The following is a 27,618-nucleotide window of genomic DNA, read 5'->3' on the forward strand; positions in this document are numbered from 1 at the left end:
AGTCCCACACACCGTGCGTAAACGCATTTCCACTCCGTCAAAAAAAAAGGGTCACTAGCCACTAGGCCAGATAGGTTGTCATAAATTAAAGCTTGGTCTCTACAACATATTTCTAAATCTACATTGTAAAGGTTCCATTTTCGCTTTTTAGACTGCAGAACCCCATAAACCCACGCGTATGACTAAACCACTCTAACGAAGGCCCAGTGAAATATTTTTCATAGAAACGCGCGTCTGTGTTAAACCCTTTTATAATTACTTAAGTTGCAGTTATCATCTTATCCATCTTCAAAGGCGTCTGGATTGGTGATATCACAACTCCAACTTATATTTAACAATAACAAGTTCATTCTAATTAATACCAATTGTTAGTAGGCAGACTCGGCGACACGAACATGTCTCATTACGTAACACCCACGTACGGACCGAATTGATTTTTGTTAGCGCTGACGAAACCCCCAGGGCGCAGGCGCGAAAACACCACTCACACGACCACATTGACCCTCCACACAAGCGAAGATTAAGTTAAACGAATTTAAGCTCTTTTCGGTGTGTTTAGGGTCCAATATTAAAATGACCTGTAAAGGGACGATATTTTTAGATAACGCTTTCAATATTACGGCGAACTAACGCGCCCTCTTCCATACAAATCGAGAAACCTGGCCGCGGAAGGTTTCTCTTCTAAATATATTTTCGGAAAATTCGCATTTTATATAAGAGTACCGCTGTAACAAGCGGGTATTTGTACGTCGATAGTTTTATGTGTTCAACGGATATCATTTACTGCGATTAAGGCTCTCTATGGCCGGTTAAACTGACTACTAAAAATAGAACAGTGCCCGATACATTAGTAGGAAAATCTAGTGCGAGGTTTCCATTCATAAAATCTATCATTTGGTGGTCGGTCGTGACGACACGGTATCGGCGCATAATTAAAATTTATCGGTGAATTCACATCGTTGGCTGGAACAGAGTGAACAATCAATAACAGCGTCGCCGTTGAAGGAGTTTTCGTCTAAAAAGTATCGGAAACAGGCAAAATGTGAGTAACACTTATTAACTGACACACTAAATCAAACATAGATATATAGTTAATATTGAAATTTTCAGTGCAGTTTACACAAATCAAACGTGGTTCTTTTGCTTGGTACTTTAATAATGCTAAATAACACCTTGGTTTTTTATATCCCACCTGCAACTCGTATTGTGGAATTGACAAGGAAAGTGTAAAGACTCTTTGAATCTAATTTTCTAGATGCAAGGCTATTGTACATAGAAATAAGCATTTTCATAGCCATAGCCAATATAAAACAAAAACAATAAGACCCACCTATAATTTCGGAAAAGTCCTTATATATTATATTTTTTATCTTAACTATCATAGGAATTTATAAACCATCTTTCATTTTAAAATGAAGCAGGCCTTTATTTGCAAACAAGTTGAACAATGCAAACAGTTGGCTGCCAAACTGCCAGCTGTTGGAAGTGTGCCCAAAGCCTAGCAACAGTCCGAGCACCGTCAAGTGAGGCTAAGTGAGCTCGCGTGCCAAATCAGCTCCATTAACCGAACACACGTTTCCAACTCGTTTCATATCTAATGGCTATTTACTTTATAGGGATAATTCTTTTTTAATTTTTGAGATTAGGTAGTGGAACCTCGGCATCCATAAGGTGCAACCTTATGCCTACTTAGGTAAAACAATAATTCGTTATTTTAATTAATTTATTTCAACATACTTATTAGACGATCAAACGAACTTATTGAAGTTAAGTTCGATCGATATTAGGGGAGAGTCGGATATATCGTACCAGTTTTTACATAAACTTAGATATTTTGTTTTTGGAGGTAGTTACAAATATGTTTTACTGTGCATATAAAAGTTCAGTTACTTGGCTACATTCATTATGAAAATGAGCATTCTGAGATTAAATTAACAAAATCAAAATGCATTTCTTCGGAAGCACTGCCATCGGTACGATTTACCCGACCAGTTAGTTAAATCGTACCACCCATAATAAAATTGTATCTATGAAACGTTTTGCAAGTTTATTGCTTATTTTAGGTTTGAATAACAAATATTTATTACGGGAATCCGAAATCATACTTACACGACTCAAAAATACTTGGACGTTTAAATCGTACCTATGCCAGTATGCTATAGTACGAATTAAACGACTAGCTATTTTTATTAAATAATCAGTATAATAACCAAAGTATAAAAACTAGACAATTTTTAACACCTACACAATAAACCCGTTTATATTTATAGTAATATACTTTTAATTTGGTATTTTTAACTTAACTTATCTTGACCATAAGTTATGATATTACAAATACACATTAAAAGTTAGATCAAGTCCAACGAAAAACATATTTCTTCTCTCTTTTGTTCGATGGTAGTCATATGCCATATCTGATTAGATTATTGAGCTTAATTCCATTAGAGCACTGTTTGGTGCATTATGTGTAAATAAACTAAGTTGTTTAGTGGGAAAACTATAAGTGGTACGATTTAACCAGCAGTACGATATAGCCAACTCTCCCCTATATGAGTCACTTGATTTGAAGATCTAATAGACGCCAACTAATTAGTAATATTAGTATATACATTATGATAGTACTCGGCTCCTGGAGAATATAAAATAAAAAAATATTATAGGTTTCATGATGTTTTTTGGAGAAAATTAGAAAACAAATTTTCTACGTGAAACATCCTGTTAATGAGATACTTCAATGAGACCTCATTGAACAGCTTCTAGAACTTCTTTTACCTAACACTTTCCTGCCACTTCACGTTGATAAATCAAATGACACATTGATTATGACATTAAAGACAAACAATTGTTGACATGGCAGAAAGTGTTAAACGTCTTGTAAGTTAAAAGCACATGATGATTATTTTCAGATAGATTCATTTTTTTTTGTTCAGTATTTAAAAACAAATAAAAACTCATGAAAAGTTTTTTAATTTTTTTTTTAATTTATTGAGAACATATGAGCAACTTAGCTAATAGCTATGCATTGATTTCGTTATAGACCTATAGTTTCCTAATTTTAAATTTGGATGTACAATTGAAAAAATAATAATAATGTAAACTTATAGCGTACATAACAAAAGCGTAAATGTATATAAAATATATATATATATATATATGTAGAGAACTGAGAAAATACTTAAATCACAGGTACCTATTATCAGGTTGCTGCAACTTTTAACCGTTATTTTAGAAAAGAATATACTGCTCTTTTAAAGAGGCCTAATGAATTGCAAAACAAATCTGCGTCCATACATTTTTCATTGTACTGCCTACATGCGCGCCCAATATATGAATGCTGTGCGTATTTCGTTCTGCTGTTAGAAATGCTAAATAATTCCTTACTGCGACAACTACGTTCATTTCTACGGGGGACACGGAAACCAATTTTATGTAATAAGTCGGGGGCATCTACAATATTATTAATAATTTTGAATAAAAATACTAAATCTGCACAGGACCGTCTAAGTGAAAGTGGCTGGATATTATGATGTGTAGCCAAGGAAGCGTAATTTACATAGTTACGACCCACTCGAAATTCCAGTGCTTTAATGAACTTTTTCTGGAGTCTTTCAATTCGAGTCTTATGGACATTAAAGAAAGGATTCCAAACCACAGAAGCAAATTCCAATCTGCTGCGAACGTAACTATTATAAAGAAGTTTATAAGTGAGAGGTCTTCGAAAAGGAAATTTACATTTTAAGTTAATTGTTTTAATGTAAAGTACTATCTTTTCAAATATCGAGAACTAATTTGTAAGCACCTTATATATCATATATTCACAAGTAGTTCCATAAAGTTATTAACACAGCAAATACTTTTCCAATAATGAAAAGTGCAATTGTAGTTTATGGGCCAATGCCACTGAATACAGATTAATATGCAAATGAAGATCGATAAGGGTCGGAAAAATAGGGGTTAATCGACTACGTAAACGTATCGATTGAACCTGGTGCAGCTACCCGACTGTATTAAGTTTTGTAGCATCATAGTTTTACTGTCGCCTAATATGTTAAGAAAGGCATTAAGCCTATTTAAAAAAAATAGGTATACTTATGGAGTTTTAATTTTAGGTACTACGGTGGCAACATTGGTTCCATTTTTATCACTTGCCCTGCTCACTTAGGGGACCTTATCAGATAAAAATAGATCATTTATTATCTCCAAAATGCAGTTCATTAGTATGTCGGTTACTTTAAAAAAAATTACTTAATTTAAGCTCAGGAATGCACCGTTGAAATTAACGGACTTTAAAAAAACAACTTATATATTTGAGTTATAATATTATATACCTAAGTTTGTACCTAAATATTTCTGCAGTGGCAGCATGGTTCCATTTTTATTGCTTGTCACTATGCTCGTCACTTTCGTACTTATACACACTTGTTAGAACGTGACAGGCATGGTGACAATCAATAAAGAGCCGACCATCGTGGCCTATTAGACTTGAGAAAATGACATACTGTAACGCAATATGCCAATAACCATATTAAAGAAATTTTATAAGAAAGTTACACAGGCGATAACTGCAAGTATTTTAAATACCTATAATATGTATAATATTATTATGAAACTTAATACGGAAAGAAAGCAGTTTAAATTACTTTTTTCATCATTTTTAACCACTAAATACCTAGTACTCGTAATTAATGAAACAATCGAAAATCGAATGTTAAGTATGTACATTCGAATATTTTATCCAGGTTAGTTAAATTACATCCTACCTACTTGCGATTTATATAATAAGATAAGACCCACATGAGTCGCATGACGTTCGCGAAGTTTACAGATGTCGTCTATAGTAAAGTCATCGGTTATATTGCAGACAGACCTAATAACATTTATCTGCACCTACTTTAGAAAATTTTACTTTGGTGCCAAAGCTAGCTGGTAGGGAAATGCTTAGAAAGTTTTCTTTAAATTAAAAAAGCAAAAATATACCGATTATTTATATCAAAAAATGTATCTCTTTATTATATCGCTTTTATTTCCCACTATTGAAATCAATGTAGTAAGAATTTATGTGGCGTAACTACATGGCGGCACAGAGGGCTTACGAAGGTTTGAGTACACAGAACACACAGTAATTGCTACTACCCTCGAAGGGTAGGAACTGGAACAGTTACGCCACCGTTTCTATGATAAAATAGGTCCAGCGGCTAACGTTGTAAAGCACGCGAAATATAAAAATTACAAATATACATACCCGTATTGAACTGCAACCGTATACATGCCATCAGAAAAAACTTATTTATTTTGCCATGACTTTAAAACAAAATACATATATATAACTATATTCACGATTTTGAAAACTGACCGGTACAGATGTAATCTTACTTTACATAGTAGTTTTACTCAATAGTAAAATGTGCCCTATATGTAGGTATACCTATATAAATATTCAAAACGGATTATTTTTATAGATATAGATATTTGATAACCCATTGCTATGTTTCGTCGGCGAACGAATGACAATAAGTACAAGGTCGCTAGACGAGACGTGATGACGCAGAAATGGGGGAATAATTGGCGGGCAGAGGCTTGTGGAAAAGCATCAACGCGAGGACAAATTACCTGCCTATAGATTAAATAGATTTCTTTTGTGTCTCTGTATAATTATTAAAATTTTGTTGTGTGTATTATATGTACACATACCTATATGGTATTAAGTTTGTGTTCCAAATACTGTCTCTATAAATATGTCTTTTTATGTGAAATTATTTTGATAATGCCTGCATGAAATAAAGTCATTGGAAAAAAAATGTGTTTAATTTTTTTTCGACTTAATGACGTCTAGCCTTTGACTAAAATTACTTGCCTTTAACAAAAATAACTCCCAATTCTAATGACCGAAATGCCTTTACGTTCACGTCATAAAACATTGTTATCAAAGCATCCGTAGGTATATTTATTTTGACATTTGTAAAACATACCTACGGAGCATGGTTAATTGTCAGGACCTTGGAGTAAATACCATTTGAAGCGCACGTGCTAAGCTACTGTGAGATCCTATCTGAATAAACTTTGATATTTCACGGCGCGTGGGAGGCTATTTACAATTTGTACAGTATAAAGTAATAAAAATACTTACATCCTTTGTTACGATAACTGGAAGCGCTGGGGGTTGTTAGAAGTACATTTTATGCGGGGGTGGTACTTGGGATAATGGGCATCTAAGTGTTTTATTATTTATAGTAGGTACAATAAATCAACATTAAAGTGTTCGTGGTATTTTCTTAAGATATAAATACAAAATTCATCCAGATTATAGGCACATACCTACATATAAAGTAACGTTTGATAATATACTTATAACAGGCCAGAAAAAAGCTGTAGGTTCAATTTGACTTTGAAATAACTTTAATCTCTTATTTTCAGACATTACAGCTCCAAGCTCTGTGTAGGAGGACTAAATTAAAATTATTATGATAATTTAGCTCCCACTCGATGATGAAGCTGTTAGAGACTTGCTACACGTGTATAATGTAATTATATTGAGGGCGTCGAATATAGGTATTACTTATTGTAAATAATGATTCAATTTGTATAAAAACATATTCAGTGTATTACATGTGTGTAGTGTACTATTGGGGTACTTTCTGAAGTCCTAGAAAGCTAAAATTAGTTATGTAAGCTAGTGTTAGTACACAAAACAATAAAAAATCTAATACTTGGAACTTTTCTCCCCCAAGACCGCTATAGGGGATAAAAGTTTATATGAGATTTCCGCAAACTTTGATGCTAGAGGTCTGAAAATAGGGACTCCTTGTTATAAATAATAAAATACGTATTTCAGGATTCTTAGGTAATCACTTCCCACTCTTTAAATAAGGAGATGAAAGATTGCCTTTAAGCACCTTACAAAAAATCCCACCCAAAACATTTTCATGTAAAATGTTGCCAAGATGAAACCATAAGGCTCGGACTGTAAAAAAGTTCTCATGTAGAGCCAAGCTTCTAAAACCAAAACTCAAAAAGGGCTGAACCAATTTACAAAACTATACGAATTATTCTTATTAACTGTTTTAAACTGCCTACAAGTAAATGATATTTTCGAATCAAACACTCTGAATCACAGCAAGAAATCATAAAAGTTTGTCCATGAAACAAGCCGGAGGTCGATGCTAAGTTAACAGTTGACAATCGTCTTGGTTATTTTTTATTGTTTTATTTAATAAAACACATTGACGACCGGTTTGGCCTAGGGTAGTGACCCTGCCTACGAAGCTTGATGGTCCCGGGTTCAAATCCTGGTAAGGGCATTTATTCGTGTGATGAGCATGGATATTTGTTCCTGAGTCATGGGTGTTTTCTATGTATTTAAGTATTTATAAATATTTATATATTATATATATATCGTTCTCTAAGTACCCTCAACACAAGCCTTATTGAGCTTACTTAGTCAATTTGTGTAATAATGTCCAATAATATTTATTTATTTATTTATTTACATAGTATAAAATCTTAAATAAAATCGTAGCCCCACAAAACTCGACAATGAATTTGACTGTGGGGGCATCATGTTTTATGTACAGGAGTGTTCAAAAAAGGGGAAAAAAAGAAAAAACAATTTTTTGTCGAATTTCACAAAAAGTCATATATATTTTTTTGCTTCTGTTGCCATCAGGAATGCACCGTTAAAATTTCTCGCAATGCTCACGGGCACCTTGTATAACTAAAATTCTGCAGTACACAAAGAAAAATAATCAATGGCGCGTATATCACGCGCGACTTTCACTTAATTTCGCATGCACCAAACAGCGTGAGCGATCAACAAGGTCGTATCAAAATATAAGACACTACAAAACAAGTTGTTAAATCTGAGTCGGGCTCCGGGTCTATGTCGTTACGCAGTTGATAAAAACAAAGTATAAGTATAGCTGTCATCACGCCTCTATTGTAAAGACGTTAGAGCGCGTATTCAGATATTATTGAGCACCTCGGCCGCTTCGGTATATCTGATGTGCTGCAAAAAGTTTTTTCTCAAACTTGCTATGAAATGATGACATGACTTACGTCAAATTAGGTCCAGAAATACTACATATCATGTGCGATGAGTGAAGATGATATGTAAAGGAATTTCATACTGCCTTACACACCTAGGACTATAAAGCAACCTTCTTTTGTTTTTTAACGTCAAATTGTGACACAACGTTTTGGCATCCGACCATTAACTCGCTTCAGTTAGCTTGGTATGGTGATTTGTTGTGCATATTCGTTGCTAAGGAACGGCGGTGGCGCATCGCGCAGGCGCGCGGACTTACGCGCGTAAGGTTGTACACCGCTGGTAGAGTGGCGAGCCGAGTAGGTCGCCATAAAACAAATTGACTACAATTTTTTGTTTTAATTGCAAATTTGAGAAAAGCACTATACATATCCCGGCGAGAAACGGGGTTACCGGTAGGGATTGCAAACCGGATTGATTTTCAATCCGGCCGGATCCGGCCGGATTTTGGCCATGATCCGGCCGGATCCGGCCGGACCGGATCCGGATTGGTATAGGGATATTAAAGTTAATTAAGTGACATATTTTTCTAGTTTTTTGCGTAATACGTATTCCTAAATCTATAATTTGAAGTTAATAAATAAATTCTTAAAAATAAAATAGAACTTAGTAGTAAAAAGTGTTACAATGTCAATATCACTTTAAAAACAAAATATGAAATCGGTTTTTTATTATATTTAACCATTCACAAGTACTCAAATTTTCGATTATATTTATGAATTTGAGTAGTTTACAAAGCCTGATGATGGGATTTGGGGTGGGAAATGGAAGTCCTTGAAAGGACAAGTTTTCCTAACTGTTCTTTGATTGAATTCTTTGTAACGTTGACATCCATTCTAGTAACAAAAGAAGATATATATTTTACTTTTAACCAAAGTGATATTAAATGCGCTACAATATTATCTTGCTCTCATTTTTTTGTGCGTGAAAGTAGTAGAATGTATGATTTAAAAAAATGTTGTTTAGGGATAGAAGGGCAAATTATAGGGAACGAAATACGACACAGCGGAAAGGGACTCTCTAAGAAAAGTTACATGGATCAAGTAAAGAATTGGCTAGACGTCATGTACGTACGAAGATGTAGGAAATTGCATAAAATTGGTTGAAATTGTGAAGACAAAAGATTCTTTCTTAAATTTGAATAGAAAAGAATCTACTAAAGATTATCAATTTACATATATATGATGAGCTCAACTCAAGTCGGTTGAGTACTGCCGACTTAATCCTGTTCATTTGTTTAGTTTTAATCTTCTATCACAACATTATGACTAGGGATTGCAATCCGGTCCGGCGGATCCGGTAATCCGGCCGGATCCGGCACTTTTCAGGAGCTACCGGATCCGGTAAAAATCACCGGATCCGGACCGGATCCGGTAAAATAAAAAAGACGCCTAAATACAGCACGCGCTGTGCGTTTTAGGTGAGGATAACGCGACGGATGAGAGATATAAAGTTGGATAGAACAAAAAACTAGTGAAGAAGTTTAAATATAGTGAGATAAAAATATATTTATTATGACGATAACTGGGAACAGGAGAGAATTTCTTCTTCTTTCATGTTGTTGGCATGATATGACGTTTACATAAATACTGTAATAGAAGGAAAAATTAAAGGATGGAGATGCCATGGAAGGCATTTGTAATTTATGCTAGAGAGAAGGTTAATGTTAAGGTTAATGTGTCATAATGTTGTGATAGAAGATTAAAACTAAACAAATGAACAGGATTAAGTCGGCAGTACTCAACCGACTTGAGTTGAGCTCATCATATATATGTAAATTGATAATCTTTAGTAGATTCTTTTCTATTCAAATTTAAGAAAGAATCTTTTGTCTTCACAATTTCAACCAATTTTATGCAATTTCCTACATCTTCGTACGTACATGACGTCTAGCCAATTCTTTACTTGATCCATGTAACTTTTCTTAGAGAGTCCCTTTCCGCTGTGTCGTATTTCGTTCCCTATAATTTGCCCTTCTATCCCTAAACAACATTTTTTAAAATCATACATTCTACTACTTTCACGCACAAAAAAATGAGAGCAAGATAATATTGTAGCGCATTTAATATCACTTTGGTTAAAAGTAAAATATATATCTTCTTTTGTTACTAGAATGGATGTCAACGTTACAAAGAATTCAATCAAAGAACAGTTAGGAAAACTTGTCCTTTCAAGGACTTCCATTTCCCACCCCAAATCCCATCATCAGGCTTTGTAAACTACTCAAATTCATAAATATAATCGAAAATTTGAGTACTTGTGAATGGTTAAATATAATAAAAAACCGATTTCATATTTTGTTTTTAAAGTGATATTGACATTGTAACACTTTTTACTACTAAGTTCTATTTTATTTTTAAGAATTTATTTATTAACTTCAAATTATAGATTTAGGAATACGTATTACGCAAAAAACTAGAAAAATATGTCACTTAATTAACTTTAATATCCCTATACCAATCCGGATCCGGTCCGGCCGGATCCGGCCGGATCATGGCCAAAATCCGGCCGGATCCGGCCGGAATGAAAATCAATCCGGTTTGCAATCCCTAATTATGACACATTAACCTTAACATTAACCTTCTCTCTAGCATAAATTACAAATGCCTTCCATGGCATCTCCATCCTTTAATTTTTCCTTCTATTACAGTATTTATGTAAACGTCATATCATGCCAACAACATGAAAGAAGAAGAAATTCTCTCCTGTTCCCAGTTATCGTCATAATAAATATATTTTTATCTCACTATATTTAAACTTCTTCACTAGTTTTTTGTTCTATCCAACTTTATATCTCTCATCCGTCGCGTTATCCTCACCTAAAACGCACAGCGCGTGCTGTATTTAGGCGTCTTTTTTATTTTACCGGATCCGGTCCGGATCCGGTGATTTTTACCGGATCCGGTAGCTCCTGAAAAGTGCCGGATCCGGCCGGATTACCGGATCCGCCGGACCGGATTGCAATCCCTAGTTACCGGCCGCGTATCTCTATCCGGCTTCGCTACGCTCAGCCGTATAAATATCTAATTGGCCTGCAACCCTACGTTTCCCGGCCTCTATAGTAATGTACATTGATGTCGAACAAAGCTTTGAAGCCTGTTATACATCTCGTTCAAAGCGGTCTTTTGAAACCGGAGTTGTCTTTGAGTGTCATTCGCTTGTGAATGTATTACATTACTTTAATAAATAAGTGACTGAATCTGATAAGTACCCTTGTTTTGCCGACAAACATTTCGGCGACAACAATTCATCGATTATTCTAGTATACTATACACCGACCGATTCATATATTTTATTCTCATTTTTGATAAACACTGCTCATGGAATATAACTTGATCTGATTTTCATATAATTATTATACATGATGAATGTACATTTTATATACCAATTTTTTTTCTCTTGCTTGTTTGTTCAAAATCAAACGTTGCATTTTATTCACATGCAAGAAAAAGTAATTTTATGAAAATTTTGAGCTTTGGGGCACAGCGGCAGAGTAGCATCGAGTTTTTGTACTATAGAAACGTGCCCTAAGAATAATAGCTAGAGCTGCACCAGGTACATCAGAAGCTAAACATCTATTCGCAGACATAAATATACTCACATTACCCGCACAATTCATATTCACGATAGCTAAACACGTACACACCCACAAACACACTTTTGCTACCAACAAACTCACACGCACCCATTTAGGAAGCAAGGAACGACTGCTCCCAGCACCCCACAGACTAAGGAAGTCTTCAAAGACCATGCATGTCTTAAGTCCAAAAATTTATAATGCGCTGTCGAATGACATCAAAATATTAGATGGGCGGATCAACTATTTCTTGTATCGAATAAACTTTTTTTGCAAAAAAATAAAGTTTTGTTTTTCCTCACAATATTATTTAATATTGATAATAATACTTCCAAAGATTGCAAATATATCTCGAGCATCGCTCGTTCTTGTGTTTTGATGGAAATTAAACATATATTTGATAACATACTCACGTAAAACGTCTACTGAGTCACAGATACAGATTTCTCGATTTAGATATGGAAACTACATGTAATTTAAAAATTCATTCCTTTATTACTGAAAGTAATTAGTAATGAACACGGTTACAAAATAAAAAGTACAAAAGTCAGTCTCAATTTCGTAATATTGGGGTTGTTATTGTCTCTTGAGTCACATGGGTAGTTTGATGTGAATATTTTTTTACGTAACTCAGTATGCACTCAATATAACTAAACAAGTTTAGTGACAGTACTTAACAGAGTTCTAAGCGAAACATTATTTGTATATTATGTCAATGAATGTTTCTTATGAACCGTTTAAATGCCGGTAATCTGTTGCAATTTAGGGGGACAACACTGTAAGCGAAGAGACAAAACATGTGACTCAAGAGACACAATTACACTAACCTTGAAGATTTGGAATCAACTTATGATTACTAGATGTCTAGATGGGTTACAAAAAACACATTATATTACATAAATCTTATATATTATAACTTGTATTACTACTCTAGCTCGTGAGATCAACAAAAAATCAAACAATATTCTTTAATTAAAGTATTATATGTATTTTACGATGGCGAGTAGATTAAGCGTAATTCGAATTTAGAATCATAATAGTAAGAGCTTCGTCATTCGCTATCGTAAAATGCTTGAGCAACGAATCATGCCTGAAGAAATGCTCATTATTTCGTAACTTCCACATTCTCTTTGAAAATGTAATATTGTACGCATCGTTTAATAGTAATGTTCGGCTTATCCAAAATTGTAACTATGTCTGTATAGTCTATAACAGCAATATCAGTTTTGTCTAAAACAAAAGTACTTTTATTTTTAACATAACGTAAAAACGTGACTCTTATATCACCGTCATCGTGCAGCTCATCGACAATACAGACATATTTAAAAGTTTTCCCTTTGCTAGAACTTACATTTACTAATGGGAAGTCTCCACGCTGCATTCCTCGATTTTCTTTACCCGTTGCATTTGCTGATGAATTAGGTTTTGAACGTGTATGTTCATCGTCATCGGAAGTTTCAGAATAAACGGTATCATACCAGTTCTTGTTGTGGGCTTTTGTCAGTTCCAGTAAGTCAATCTCTTTAAAAGGGGACCTTTGCCGTGAAATCCTGTAATTACTTAATACCTCATCATCGTCGGAGCTAAGTCTACTTTCATTAAAATTGTTTGACTTCTTTTTCTTCTGCTTCTTCTCCTTTACATTCTTAGTTACAGGTCTAAGTGGTTCATAATTTTTAGGAGAAAGACATTCACAAAAACCTCTACTGCAGAAACAGCTAAGGTTCCTGTATTTTAATTTTCCTACAACGGTTGTAAATGTTTATTATCGGCTATTTTTGCAGTGTCTTGTCAGTGTCAGTGATAAAATTTCGTAGAGTTTAATCTTGTTTATATCTTTTAGACCATCGTGAAATTGCTTACTGTTTAAAATGTCTGCACCCCAAGCTGCCAACTCCTCAGCTGACCTTTTTAGGTATCTACCTATTCCATCGGCTGGCCCTTTACCATGCCCAGCCTCAAAGTAAGACCAGGACATAGCAAGAAACCCGTGTTCAAAAGTCGTGGAAGAGCTGGGGTAAAAGTTTTGTTTTTGACGATACTAACTGAAGGGACCGTCAATATAGAGATCTATGGTTGTAATATCTGGATGAGAACTACGGATGTCCTTTAACACTGGATCCATATGTGCCCATATAGCCGCAGGCAAGTAGAAGAAGAAGAAGTTTGCAGCTATAATTTTCACTAAAGTACGCAACCACAACCGCTTCAGTGTGCTGCAAATTGTCGATAGCTTGTCTAAAGCTTTTGAATTGTGAAGGTTCAATTTTACATTCTTAAAGGTTTTCAGCTGCTCTATTTCTCACCGTAGGTAATTGTAAATTTTCCCGCAATAATATAAATCGATCTCGTCTTGTTTGTTTGCGACCTCCTTTCTTTCTGGTTGTGCTTTGGGGACTGTCGATTTCAGAAGCATTTTCATAGGCTCTATATTTTCTGGCTGAGGGGCATTAGGCTCCATCATCGTCGGAGAGCTTGGAGGGGTGTCATTCCGTCTTAAATTTTGCTGGCTAAGTTTCCAAATTACTCGTGCATTTGTATCTTTCTTGTGTCGTTAAATCATTGACAAGTCTCTTTTTGCGTGATCATTTGCTCGTTGATTATTTTTGTAATTTTCATACTTTTCAGGGTCAAGTTTAAGTTTATCTTTATGGCTTTTTTGTCTTTCTGTCGCTGTAAGTGGCATTGCTACTGAAACAAACGAACCGACGCGACTTTTAAAATAGGTAAAGACGATGTGCCTTTGCTTTAAAAATATAATAAATGTGATAATAAAGTAAAAATGTGGGGATCGTATTGTATTTTGGTTATTTAAATCGAATATTATAGTGTCAGGTTCACATTATCTATTAACATTCGCGAACGCGATACATCCATAAAAACTATGAAATTTGAGGTTGCTGATACCAAAAAAAATATTGCGCTTAGTAGTACTATTGTAGCAACTGAAGCAATAATTATCAGGATTAAATTTAACGTATTATATAAGGATTTAAGGTTAATCAACCTAAAAATGTCTCTTAAGTCACGTAAAAAGTCTTCAGAGTCACGATTTTCGTGACTAAAGGGACTGTGACTAAAGAGACATTTTAAGACTATTTTGTTGTTTTTGTCGCAAAACTATTTAAATTACAATAAAAACATATACACTGAGCATTTCAGACTTAAAAGGAACTTAACTAAGATACAAATTAGATGTGAAAGATATATACTTACCGGAATTCTAATGTCACTCAGCCGACACACAATAAACACACGCTGCCACCTCGCGAGTCACGGACGAAATGGCTGAGCCAGTATGAACCTAAAGCAAACGCAGGCGCCATGAAGCGATACTTAGATCCAGCTCTTATTGGCTGAGCCGTTCATAGTCCCTCTCACACGCACATAGCAAAACAATCTATCCTGTGACTCAGCCGACTCGTGTTATCTTAACGCCTGGGGGACATAGTTTTGAAAAAATATTTTGTACACTTACATTATATATATCGTGCGCGTTAATAAGAATTTAGATAAAAGTTACTTATTTGTTTTTAAAAAGCTCGAAATATAGGAAGTCGTAATGGAATTATTTTTCAGAATTTCCAATAATAGCAAGTCAGTATGCCTGGGGGACAGTGAGATTTTGTATGAAACAAAAATTTCGTCACCCGAGTCACGAGAAATTTTCTATAAAAATGGAAAAAGTTTGCTTTATAAAACTAAGGCAAACACAAAACAATAGATCTGATTTAATAATTAACATGTAATTATATATTTTATGTAATAAAAAGTAGTGTTTAATATTTTAGAAGTAAACGGGACGCGTTTATACAAAAAAAAGTTGATCGGCCCAGATAGTACCAATATGTTTATTAGCAAACTTAAAAAATGGCTTTTTGATAAGACTTTGTATACTGTAGTGCAACTATTTGACATTGACAAATGCAATAATGTTAAATTTTAATACCATACTATAACCAATTACACACATGATATTTTTGATAATATTAACATAATATTTATTGTAATTTCAATTATAGATATACATTTTTATGTGGTGATAATACTTCATTTTCTGATTTTGATATGTAATATTATAAGAATATTATGAATAAATGAGTATGAGTACAGTTAGTATTTTCCTCGCGTTGGTGTGATGAAAACTTATCTGGAAAAATTGTTTAACCCTCGTGCCTAGAAACGCTCGCAACGCTCAAGATTCCACTTTTAAAGTCCTTGAGTTTCTAATATAAATAAATAAGTTTGATAAAGTCTTCGAGGCGGCGATTCTTAGTTACATACTAAAATTGGATCGATGTGTGTCCCTCCCGAGATTTGTAATCTTATCTTAACTATATCAGGGTTCTGTTCTCGCCAATGATCTCAACGGAGCTTTTATTTTCTTCCACTAAAAAAGCTTTATGTGATGGTTTTACAGATTTTACCAAAGTAGAAACTCGTTACATTCACATAAAACTTAGGAGATTAGGTACCTATCGAAGTAGGTTAGAAACAAACAATTATTTGAATAATAAATATATGTACAAATCTCATATCTTACTCGTATACCTAATAAGATCGACCGGGTTGTTCCATGGCAGAGTAAATAATTGGATTATTTTACTGGTACTACGACTATTTGAACATCTTTTTGTTGATTAACTGTTTGTTTATGGCAGAAAAATATATCGAAGAAGTGAGGTAATATTAATTGCTTAGTAAATTAAGGCCAAAAAAATATATCTGATATTTACTGGGAAAGTTTAGAAATGAGATGGCCACTTTGAACAGTTTAAACATGCTTATTATTTAAAGATTACGAAAGAGTACTTTGATGCCTCGAATTTAGTTAAGAAGTTTAGGCCGTAGAAGTGCAATTTTGTGATGTCCTAGTCACAAAAAAATAAATAAGTATTATAGGGACATTCATACACAAATGGACTAAATCCCACGTTAAGCCAAGAAGGCTTGTGTTGTGGGTACTCTGACAACGATATATACAATATACAAATATCTGTGCTCATTACACAAATAAATGCCCTTACCGGGACTCGAACCCAGGACCATCGGCTTCATAGGCAGTTTCACTACCCTCTAGGCCAGACCGATCGTCAAAAGGAAGCTTTATGTGATCATTAAATAAATCATTCATCATAAAATCATTAAAAAAATCAGTCATTTTGAGTAAATTATGATAATTATGTAATAATGTTATATTTTAATAAGCACATCGGCGTTTATGAAGCGTTAAGTCACACACAAAAGCCTCTCTCTCATTGTAAATCCAAATAGGTAGAACTCAATAGTAAAAGCATTAAATTGGTTTAATATCTTATTAAAATTAAATTATATACAACGATATAATGCAAATACTTAATATAAATTCTCAAAAGATGTAGGTCTTAAATTATTTCTTAACAATTCTTATCTATTAGGTAACTAATAGATATGTAGATACCTATTTTATTAGTTTATCTGACAGAGGTTTACCGGTTTTGTGCGTCGCATCTCTAGCTTGTAAGAAAAGATTGCTTAGTGTTAATAATGTTAATTATATTCTACTAAATACTCAACTCAAACTAACTACATGTAATAACTGCAAACCATTATAACTTAATAAACTTGACACAAGCGACCCAGTATAATTACAACCTCTGACTTTTCTCAGATTCTCCGGGTCAAGTTATACGAGCTCATAATCGACATACTTCGTGAATAAAGGCTTGTCAATAATCGAGATAGTATATAGTTATGTATGGTGTATATTACAGGGCGACCGAGGGCGGACTGGCGCCTGCCGGCGACGGCGACATGCCCGTGGGCGGGCCCAAGACGCCCCAGCAGATCGCCGCGCAACGTCGCCTCCAGCAGACACAGGCACAAGTTGACGAGGTAATTCATAAACTTATTTAATACTATAAAAGCTACTTATTCCACCCAATGTTAGAGTCGACATATTTTAAAAATATTACTAGGACGAACATAGATGGACGGTATTACATATGAAACGACTTTATTGTTTGTTTATGAAAGAGTTATTTATCAGTAAGGTGTCCCATTTACCCGTCGCTACCTAAGTACCTTACTACCGTACGCCAATATGTAAGTACTTAATAGTAAATTATTTATATGTACGCCGTTTTCAAAACTTGTCGTATATTGACTAATTTCAGAGTTTGAAAAACGCGTTACTAAAGTTATGCGTTATTTATATACAAACAGGGCATGCCATGTTGTTAGCATACCTACACTATAATATCATAATTATATATATATTCCTATTAGGTCTGACGAGAACTAGATTTTGACGTATATACTTTCAAAAAAATCTTAAATCTAAAACCATAAAAAAAAAAAACGGAAATAAACACAGAATTGAGAACCTCTTCTTTTTGAAATTTTGAACTCTGTTATAAATGTATCTTAGATGTGTTTACGATGTTCTTAAATGCTTCGTGTTTACTACAGCTTAGGTATTTAGGACCGGTTGCATCAAATGTTCAACTATAGTACCTAACTATTATGGGAGGTTTCATAATTAGTTTGTTAACTGTTTTGTTAGACCTGTTTAAAATTAATTTAATCATTGTAGGTGGTGGACATCATGAAAACAAATGTCGAAAAGGTGCTGGAGCGCGATTCCAAGCTCTCGGAGCTTGATGATAGAGCAGGTAATAGACAAACTTATAATGGAGATTATTATTATTTTCATTCTTAATATACTAAGTTGATTTTTTACATAAGTACCCAATTATGAATTGCCTGATACAATATTTCTTCTTACTAAACTCAGTTTGGTGTTAAACTTCAGACGCACTCCAGCATGGCGCATCACAGTTTGAGCAACAGGCCGGGAAGCTGAAAAGCAAATTCTGGTTGCAGAATTTAAAGGTAAATATGCATATTTATGTATATGTCCAATACAAAACTAATAGTTACGCATATGTAATACTAACAAATTAAACACCTACTTGACTACTGCAAGTACTAGATTGAAGCAGTACTTTTGAAATAGCACAAGCCCGATTCACTTTATAATTTCTTGTTATGAAACGGTTGTGGATATGATTTGTCAGCTGTCAACAGTGACGTTTTTGGTCCCGAAATGTTGGAATCCAGTTGATTTGATTATTAGTTAATAACTGATGGCATTTGTTAGTTTGTTTAAGCATGATAACTTTGCTTTCAGATGATGATAATCGCGGCTGTGATCGGAATCGTCATCCTGGCTCTGATCATTGGTAAGTTCCCTGCCAACCCCGACTCTACGGCACCTCACTGTATTAGACTAATCTTAATTTTTCAACATTTTCAGCCAACTGTGTGTGAACAACTTTGGAGCAGTTTCATTTAGAAGTAACTTATTATAATGTTTATAGTATAACGTTATTTTATTGCGTTAAAACTAAGCCTAGTTTGGTAAGTAGGCGTCTTGTCGTTGTTGAATTGATGATGTTGGCTTTATCTGTGTGTCATTTCGTAAAACATGTTTCTGACGAATAATGTGTAATGTCATTTCGATATCTTCTATTACATGGTTAGTTTGCTATTCAAATTTATGTTGTGGGGCAGGTACACACATCGTTTATTATTAATACGAAAGGTCACACTTAAGAGGGAAGTATATACCACGTGATCGACCATAAAAAAGGAAAAAAAACGTTTTTCCACTTCTAAATATTTTCCATTCTCCATGATTTTTAGGGTTCCGTAGCCAAATGGCAAAAAACGGAACCCTTATGGATTCGTCATGTCTGTCTGTCTGTCTGTCCGTCCGTATGTCACAGCCACTTTTTTCCGAAACTATAAGAACTGTACTGTTGAAGCTTGGTAAGTAGATGTATTCTGTGAACCGCATTAAGATTTTCACAGAAAAATAGAAAAAAAAACAATCAATTTTGGGGGCTTCCCATACTTAGAACTGAAACTCAATTTTTTTTTTCATCAAACCCATACGTGTGGGGTATCTATGGATAGGTCTTCAAAAATGATATTGAGGTTTCTACTATCAATTTTTTTCTAAGCTGAATAGTTTGCGCGAGAGACATTTCCAATGTGGTAAAATGTGTCCCCCCCCCCCCCCCCACCCCTGTAACTTCTAAAATAAGAGAATGATAAAATTAAAAAATATATATGATTTACATTACCATGCAAACTTCCACCGAAAATTGGTTTGAATGAGATCTAGCAAGTAGTTTTTTTTAATACGTCATAAATGGTACGGAACCCTTCATGGGCGAGTCCGACTCGCACTTGGCCGCTTTTTAGGGTTCCGTAGCCAAATGGCAAAAAACGGAACCCTTATAGATTCGTCATGTCCGTCTGTCTGTCCGATTCTGTCACAGCCACTTTTTTCCGAAACTATAAAAGCTATACTGTTCAAACTTGGTAAGTAGATGTATCCTATGAACCGCATTATGATGTTTACACAAAAATAGAAAAAAAACAATAAATTTTGGGGGTTCCCCATACTTAGAACTGAAACTCAAAAAATCTTTTTTCATCAAACCCATACGTGTGGGGTATCTATGGATAGGTCTTTAAAAATGATATTGAGGTTTCTAATATCATTTTTTTCTAAACTGAATAGTTTGCGCGAGAGACACTTCCAAAGTGGTAAAAAGTGTGTCGTCCCCCCCCCCCCCCCCCGTAACTTCTAAAATAACAGAATGAAAAATCTAAAAAAAATATATGATATACATTGCCATGCAAACTTCCACCGAAAATTGGTTCGAACGAGATCTAGTAAGTAGTTTTTTTTTAATACGTCATAAAAATTAAAAAAAAATTTTTTTTCATCAAACCCATACGTGTGGGGTATCTAGGGATAGGTCTTCAAAAATGATATTTAAGTTTCTAATATATTTTTTTTCTAAACTGAATAGTTTGCGCGAGAGACACTTCCAAAGTGAAAAAATGTGTGTCCCCCCCCCCCCCCCCCCCCCCCCCGTAACTTCTAAAATAACAGAAAGAAAAATCTAAAAAAAATATATCATATACATTACTATGCAAACTTCCACCGAAAATTGGTTTGAACGAGATCTAGTAAGTAGTTTTTTTAATAAGTCATAAAATAAAAAATAATTTTTTTTTTCATCAAACCCATACGTGTGGGGTATCTACGGATAGGTCTTCAAAAATGATATTGAGGTTTCTAATATCATTTTTTTCTAAACTGAATAGTTTGCGCGAGAGACACTTCCAAAGTGGTAAAATGTGTGTCCTAAGTGGTAAAATGTTGAACGAGATCTAGTAAGTAGATTTTTTTTAATACGTCATAAGTGGTACGGAACCCTTCATGCGCGAGTCCGACTCGCACTTGGCCGCTTTTTTATAGTATGTAATTGACGCAATAAAAAACTAGGTTTATAAATTTCCTTTATTTTTATAATTTGTAAAACAAAAAAAAACTTTTTGTAGGACTGAATCCTATAAACCTAGAATATAATATGCTGAAGCGATCGACATCAAAATCAAAGTGATTTGTTAAGATTTAGTTAGTGGAAAACGTTTTCTCCCGAAATGGAATTTCATAGAAAAAATACCGTTATTTCGCTAGGAACGCAAAGCTATTCTTCCCTCTTAATTCAACGTACAAGAAAACATATGTAAAGAGAAAAATAGCATAAAATGCCAGAGCATTCAATTTTTGCCTTTATATTTATTTCAGTGCACCTAATTAACACAACAAACTTTGTTACATATATTTTTGAAGCATTTTAAGAATTAATGATATGGGATGAATTTGAATAGTAAACGACGCGTGCTTTATTTTGCGATATTTGTTGTTGCCTCTGATACTGCTCTATATTTCGTATACATATATAAAAAAACTTCTAAGAAATAATGTTTACTAATAAAACCAATTGCTTTATTCTTCTCTCCAAGAATGCAATGCTTTTCCCAAGTTGTACCCCGACTATATGCTTTTGTAACAATAATCAAATTTAATAATACATAAGTTTGACACTTAAGATTTAAGTGGTACATCAAATTGAGGATATATTTTTACTGCGTATCTGAATACTTTAGAAAGCCATAATCTTGTACCTATTGTAAATTTTCATCGTGAGTTTGTGGTGTCAATGTCAATCAAATGCACCAACATTATCCATCTATGTATCGTGAAACACCGACAATTTGTCTTTCTATACATTATCATTATTAGCGTGGCTGAGATGAACGATAACCTAACTTGAACTCTTTTTCTAGGTCTGTAAACTTCGGGTACGGAGGAAAGATGGCTGAGGTAAGTACCTAAGTCCTAATTATGCAGAGTCTGTACATTTGTACAAAATGAATTCCTTAATTTTGCGCCTCTATTCTACAGTAATGTAGTTATAAACACTTTAACAGCAGCTATGTCGTAGTAGTATAAATTGTTAGCTAATGTATCTTATTAAATTAACCTTTATACCTATCTACCTGAACATATTAGTGTTGGTTAAGTTAAGACTCAAGTCCTTTGAGTCCTCTTAGGTGTCATTCATGCGATCATTTCGCCCTGACTTGTCCGTGTATCCGTACGAACGAGACGCCCGCGAATGACAGCTAACAGATATGATTCCAATATCCGTTTGAATCCGAAATTCGAATTGGCCTGTAAGTTACAAAGCAAGACATCTAAGGCGCATGTCAAACGTGTTGGAAAATTTCCCATTACATCAAGATACTGAATATATCTGGGGGCACGGTAGTGCCCCTGCCAAGACGAGCAAAGCGAAGCGCAAGGGCACTACCTACCTTTTCTCTTCGCCGTCTATTTGAACCCTCATAACTTTTTTGGATCATACCAGATAAACAAAATTCTCGGAATATAATGTCAATAGTAGACTTATTAAACTTAAAGAAATTCAATTGCATAGCTCTCATACTTTCGAGTTTATTCATATCTAAAAACCCCGATTTCGTCACTGACTCACTCACTCACTGATGATCATCAAAACCTTTAGGGTACTTCCTGATGTCCTAGGAAGCTGAAATTTGGTATGTAGGATAGTATTAGTACACAAACAACAGAAAAATTCAATTAAAAAAAAATTATATTTATACGGGGAATATTTTAGGATTTTTAATAGTAAACCCCCAACCCTTTAAATTAGGGGATGGAAGAATGTCATAAGCGATTTACAAAAAGAAATAAATTCCCATCAAAAACATTTTCATGTAAAATGTAGCCAAGACGAGACCATAAGGCTTGCCCTGTCAAAAAGATATCAGATCTCTTGTAGAGCCAAGCTTCTAACTCTACAAGCTCGTTTCGTTACTATAAGAAGTAAAGAATAATTAATAATTAATAAATTTTTCTCAAACTTGTAATGAAATGTTGACATGACTTACTTCAAATTAGGTCCCGAAATACTACATATCAGGTGCGATGAGTGATGATGATATGTAAAGGAATTTCATACAGCCTTACACACCCAGGCCTGTAAGGCAACCTTCTTTTGTTTTTTAAAGTCAAATAATGGCACCTCTTGGCATTCAACTATAAAAAACCTATAAGCAAAATTCTGCCAGTATGCATTTCTTCATTTTTTTGTCTTTTTTGTGTTTTTTTTTTTCTTTTTTGTGTTTGTTAAATATTATTTCAGGGATTCAAAGAAGACCAAAAATTTCATTATTTTTGCGCTACGACGCACGGTTTAAGAGATACAGCCCCAAAAAGTTTTATTTTTTTCAGTCATGCAGAAATCTTTATAGGGCTGTATCTCCTAAACCGTGCGTCGTAGCGTAAAAATAATCAAATTTTCGTTCCCCTTTCGGTAACAACAAAAAAGAAAAAAAAAGAATAAGAAAGAAAAAAGCGTAATGGCGTACGTGGTAGCGCCAAAATAATTACATTTTTGTTCCCCTTCAATACCCCACGCACTGAATAACCTATCACATTAGGACATGAAACAATCATCATCATCATCATCATCCTTTTTTTAAATAATTTTTATTGCAAGTTTGAGAAAAGCACTATACAAATCTCGGCGGGAAACGGGGTTGCCGGCTACGCTACGCTCGGCCGTCTATATGTACTTGGCCTGCAACCCTTCGTTTCCCGTCCTCTATAGTAATGTACTATTTCACCTTACGCCCATGTGACGACAGCGAAATGGCCAAGCCATATTTTTTGCCTAAGGAGTAGAGTTTGTGAAGTTAGGGCTTGTAGAGTTAGAAGCTTGGCTCGACAAGAGATCTGATATATTTTTGACGGGGCGAGCCTTATGGTCTCGTTTTGGCTACATTTTACATGAAAATGTTTTTGATGTGATCTGAATATACTGAAGATACTGCATGGCTACGGCGTAGCGCTTTGCAGCGAAGCGACTATAGTTTAACTACAATTACTAGAAACAACACAATACCTTTTTTAACTATCTCCATATTATTTAATTATATGTATATAACGAAGAAATGCCGCGAGCATCCTGGTACAATGCCTCAAAGGCCTATTTTAGATTTAAGCTAGTAATTATTTTTTAGTATTTGTACAGTTACTGTAGTAACTCTGTATATAACTATTACTTAATTATATATTTTTCTTTTCAGAAGCTCTCTACTGAATTCCATCACGTACAGCCTAATTTCAAATTTTTTTTACCTGTCCTCGAGTTCAATCAGCACCGTCTTCGATGTACCTACCCAATATCAATATTTCCTACATAAAACTATTTATTCTACCAGGCCCACCGTACACTCAGGTGCGGTGTTAACTTAGGTCCAGTCTCTATTCGTATTCACGTTCCCTTAGTGTGCAGCGGGCCTAAAGTAAAGAGTTTAGAAAACTGTATTTTCTTCACATCATTATCAACTGTCATGACTTTAAGAAAAGTATTTTTAGATGAATTTTCGTTATTAAAATGTTTATCTTAGAATAACAACTGTAATTTGCTAAACGCTATACACAACCTAAAGCTTATTGAAAACGACCATATCTCCATTTTCCAACATAAAATATCAATGAGATCGACATAAGGGAATTTTTAAAAATTTTAGACCTTAATTTTCTTTTGATTCGGACCAAGTTTCTTAAGTAATCATTTTTTACCGATGTTTATGAATTTGTATTTTCAATTTCGAATAATTTAACTGTTGCTCTTTGATAAAACGCCTATATGGATATGTTTCTATCTTGTAAGTATGGAATTTCGTAAACTTTTAAAATGTTGAATATATGGATATTGATCTCACGTAGAATATCCGCAGCTGACATTGTCGTTCTGGTCCACGTTCTTTTAAAACTAAGTATCTAGTCAGAAAAATAGTACTTAAACAAATAACATTTTAGAATCATTTTACTGCTTCTATGTACGCAAATATATTAAACTTTTGATTTGGGTAACTTAATGGGTGTGAATAACGATCGACTAAGAATGGTTTGCTTATTCGCCTAGTACTAGTCAGTCTACATGTTGTAGCTGTTTAAACTAAGTACGTAACTTAATATACTTATTGGCGGTGATTTCTAATTGAAACGAAAATTTATAATATTCATGTTGTTGTTTGTAATAAATAGAATTAGATTAAAAAAATAATGTTCATTCCTACGATCTCTTGTAATCGTGACTGGCCAATATTTTTTAAATAATTATACATAACCACATGTTGTAACAGATATGTATCTTATATCTTTTTCTGTGTGTACCTATTGTATGTAAAAACAGCTTTGTAGTTAGAAAGTGTAAAAAGTTTTACTATAATTAGGTGTTTTTATTGTAACCACACATAGGCTAAAACGAGTAAAAGTTAATAAGGACAAATGTTTATCCATAGGGGAAATTGGCCAGTGTTGGATTGAAACCAGTCATTAGTAAATTAAGTCGAGTTCCAGAAATAAATTTATAATAAGCCATGTATGGGTAACAATGAATTAGTTTTTAGATTTAGACACTATTGTGGCCGGGTATAGAGGCCTCAGTATTGTGTCAATCCTAGGATCGATGTCGTTCTACTAGGGATAATGGGTTGACCCAATATCGCGCCAGTGTTTCTCTTACATGTATTAAAATACGCAGGGTTTGTGCTGGTCTCATTCTTCTGAGCCATAAGAATTGAGACGGGCATAAACGGGCCATAGAAAAAACTGTACAAGAATAGATATGCATATGCACGTCGTGTTGAGTCGTTTTTAGGTATAGTATTGATAGCCTACTGAAATTGTTACAACTACTTACTGACCTCCATTTTCGAAATATTTTTGTACAAATACATCCAGTACCAGTTATATCAGTCAAATTATATACCTCTAAGCATTGATTAACGAGTTATAAAAATACAAAAATCTTAACTTAATTTATATTTGATAGATGGGTGATCTTAATAATAATTCGAAAATGGAAGTTATAAAAATCACTGTAAGGTAAGGTAAAAAATACACCAGATATATGTTATAAATAGATTTATACTTTAAAATAAGAATATTCCATTAGTGAAAAGGTTCGAACCGAAAACTGTTGACATGTATTTGCACTAAGATGCTGCAATAAGTCAGAAAATAAAGATTATCTTCACTGGTGTTGGGTATTCCTACATTATTTATGGTCATATGAGAACGTTCTCGAGAACGATACAACTTATTTTATGGAAATATTTAGGGTCATATTTATTATTAAAATGAGCAAGTTTCAGGGTAGCTAATAACGGTTCATCATTAACTAACCTATTTATTTTTGCTTCGAATATGACCACAGCTAATTTAATTGTGAGAAGACTCAAAACGCATAGTGTAAAATTATATAAAACCACTAATCATGAGAATAGGTACAAAACTTCGATTTTTCTCCATTTTATTCTTTTGTTATTCCCCATATTATATTTCGGATGAACGTTCAGAGACAGAGAGGTAGATTTATGTATTGTCCAACACGGCTACCACTACCACGAGTTGGCATTTGATATTTACGCTCGCACTGGTGGTAGCCATGAAAGTATGTGTGTGAAATTATACTGAAATATCATGTAACGTAATTTAAATTTAACTAATTATTTTGAACATTTCGATTCGTGAAGGTTAAGAGGTTTGAGCAAACAACAGGTTTCATTCATGATAAGTGGATTTATATTCAATTTCAATATGTGATGAGACTAGTTTAGACACTAAGTTATTTAAAATATTGATTAAAGGGTAAAAAATGCTACCTTTTAGACATGTAGGTACCTACTTTATTATGTATCTTACATTTTTAAATATTAAATACTTTTGATGATTAATCTGTTTTAATGGAAATGTCGTAAGAATATATTACCCAAAAATTATGTTTATAAAATTATGTTTAATGTTTAGTGACATCAGTTTTAAAATATTTATATCTTAATATCGGTTTTTATATTGCCTATATCTAAAGTCCGTCTAAGCTAACTCTGCAGCGACATTAAAGCGACTAAATGTGGATTCGCTACTACAATCGTCATATGAATTTAACATTTATGGTGGCACTCCTAAACTGTCGTTATGTGCTATATTGGCACAGAATTCGCTTTGACTGACAATAGGTACCTAATTTGCAATTTATCTTGAATCGTTATATCTAGATACTTATGTTAACATTGTTAACAAATATTGAATATCTTAACGAAATTTTATTAAGGAAAAATAACATCATTTATCTTTCTTTTATGAGAATGAGTAATTAAAACTTATTTCTTATAAAAATGTATCTATAAACGTGTTATTAATAACTGTTAAACGTTAAAAAATCAAACATAATCTTAACAGATATCAAGCAAATATTTGGTAAATATTTACATATTGTAATTCACCGTGTATACATAGCATAATAAGTTCTGTACCTATGTATTATTATTGCTTAAATAAATCAACATTAATTATATTAGAATATTATTATTGTGCCTCTTATTTCAATCAACCCCAAACCACAGATGGAACATAACCTACTTAAAAACAGAGGCTCGGGGACCCGTAGGTACCTATAATTTATGCATCATATCATCATATAGCGCCTCCATTTGGGGACAAGGGTAAGATTTCGTTTACCTGAACCTACTTATACATATAAGTACGAATTTA

At 33.9% G+C, this 27,618-nt stretch overlaps 1 protein-coding gene across 6 annotated transcripts; it reads left to right on the top strand.

Moving 5' to 3' along the window:
* Positions 1-628: 628 nt before the first annotated feature.
* On the top strand, positions 629-27,421 carry LOC133534079 (neuronal synaptobrevin-like). 6 transcript variants are annotated; one of them, XR_009801975.1, is made up of 8 exons: positions 629-1,042; positions 17,372-17,492; positions 18,193-18,271; positions 18,412-18,491; positions 18,790-18,841; positions 18,916-19,019; positions 21,813-21,849; positions 24,141-27,421. XR_009801975.1 is itself a non-coding variant. In XM_061873188.1 (7 exons), coding segments are annotated over exons 1-6 (342 nt in total). In that variant the 5' UTR covers positions 629-1,040; the 3' UTR covers positions 21,821-21,849; positions 24,144-27,421. The 6 variants fall into 6 exon arrangements, 2 of the variants coding, with proteins under 2 accessions (XP_061729172.1, XP_061729165.1); XR_009801977.1 differs by having other exon boundaries at positions 24,144-27,421; XR_009801976.1 differs by having other exon boundaries at positions 18,916-18,956.
* Positions 27,422-27,618: the final 197 nt, after the last annotated feature.

The sequence above is a fragment of the Cydia pomonella genome, chromosome 2, assembly GCF_033807575.1.
Source record: "Cydia pomonella isolate Wapato2018A chromosome 2, ilCydPomo1, whole genome shotgun sequence".
In the NCBI taxonomy this organism is placed as follows: Eukaryota; Metazoa; Arthropoda; class Insecta; order Lepidoptera; family Tortricidae; genus Cydia; species Cydia pomonella.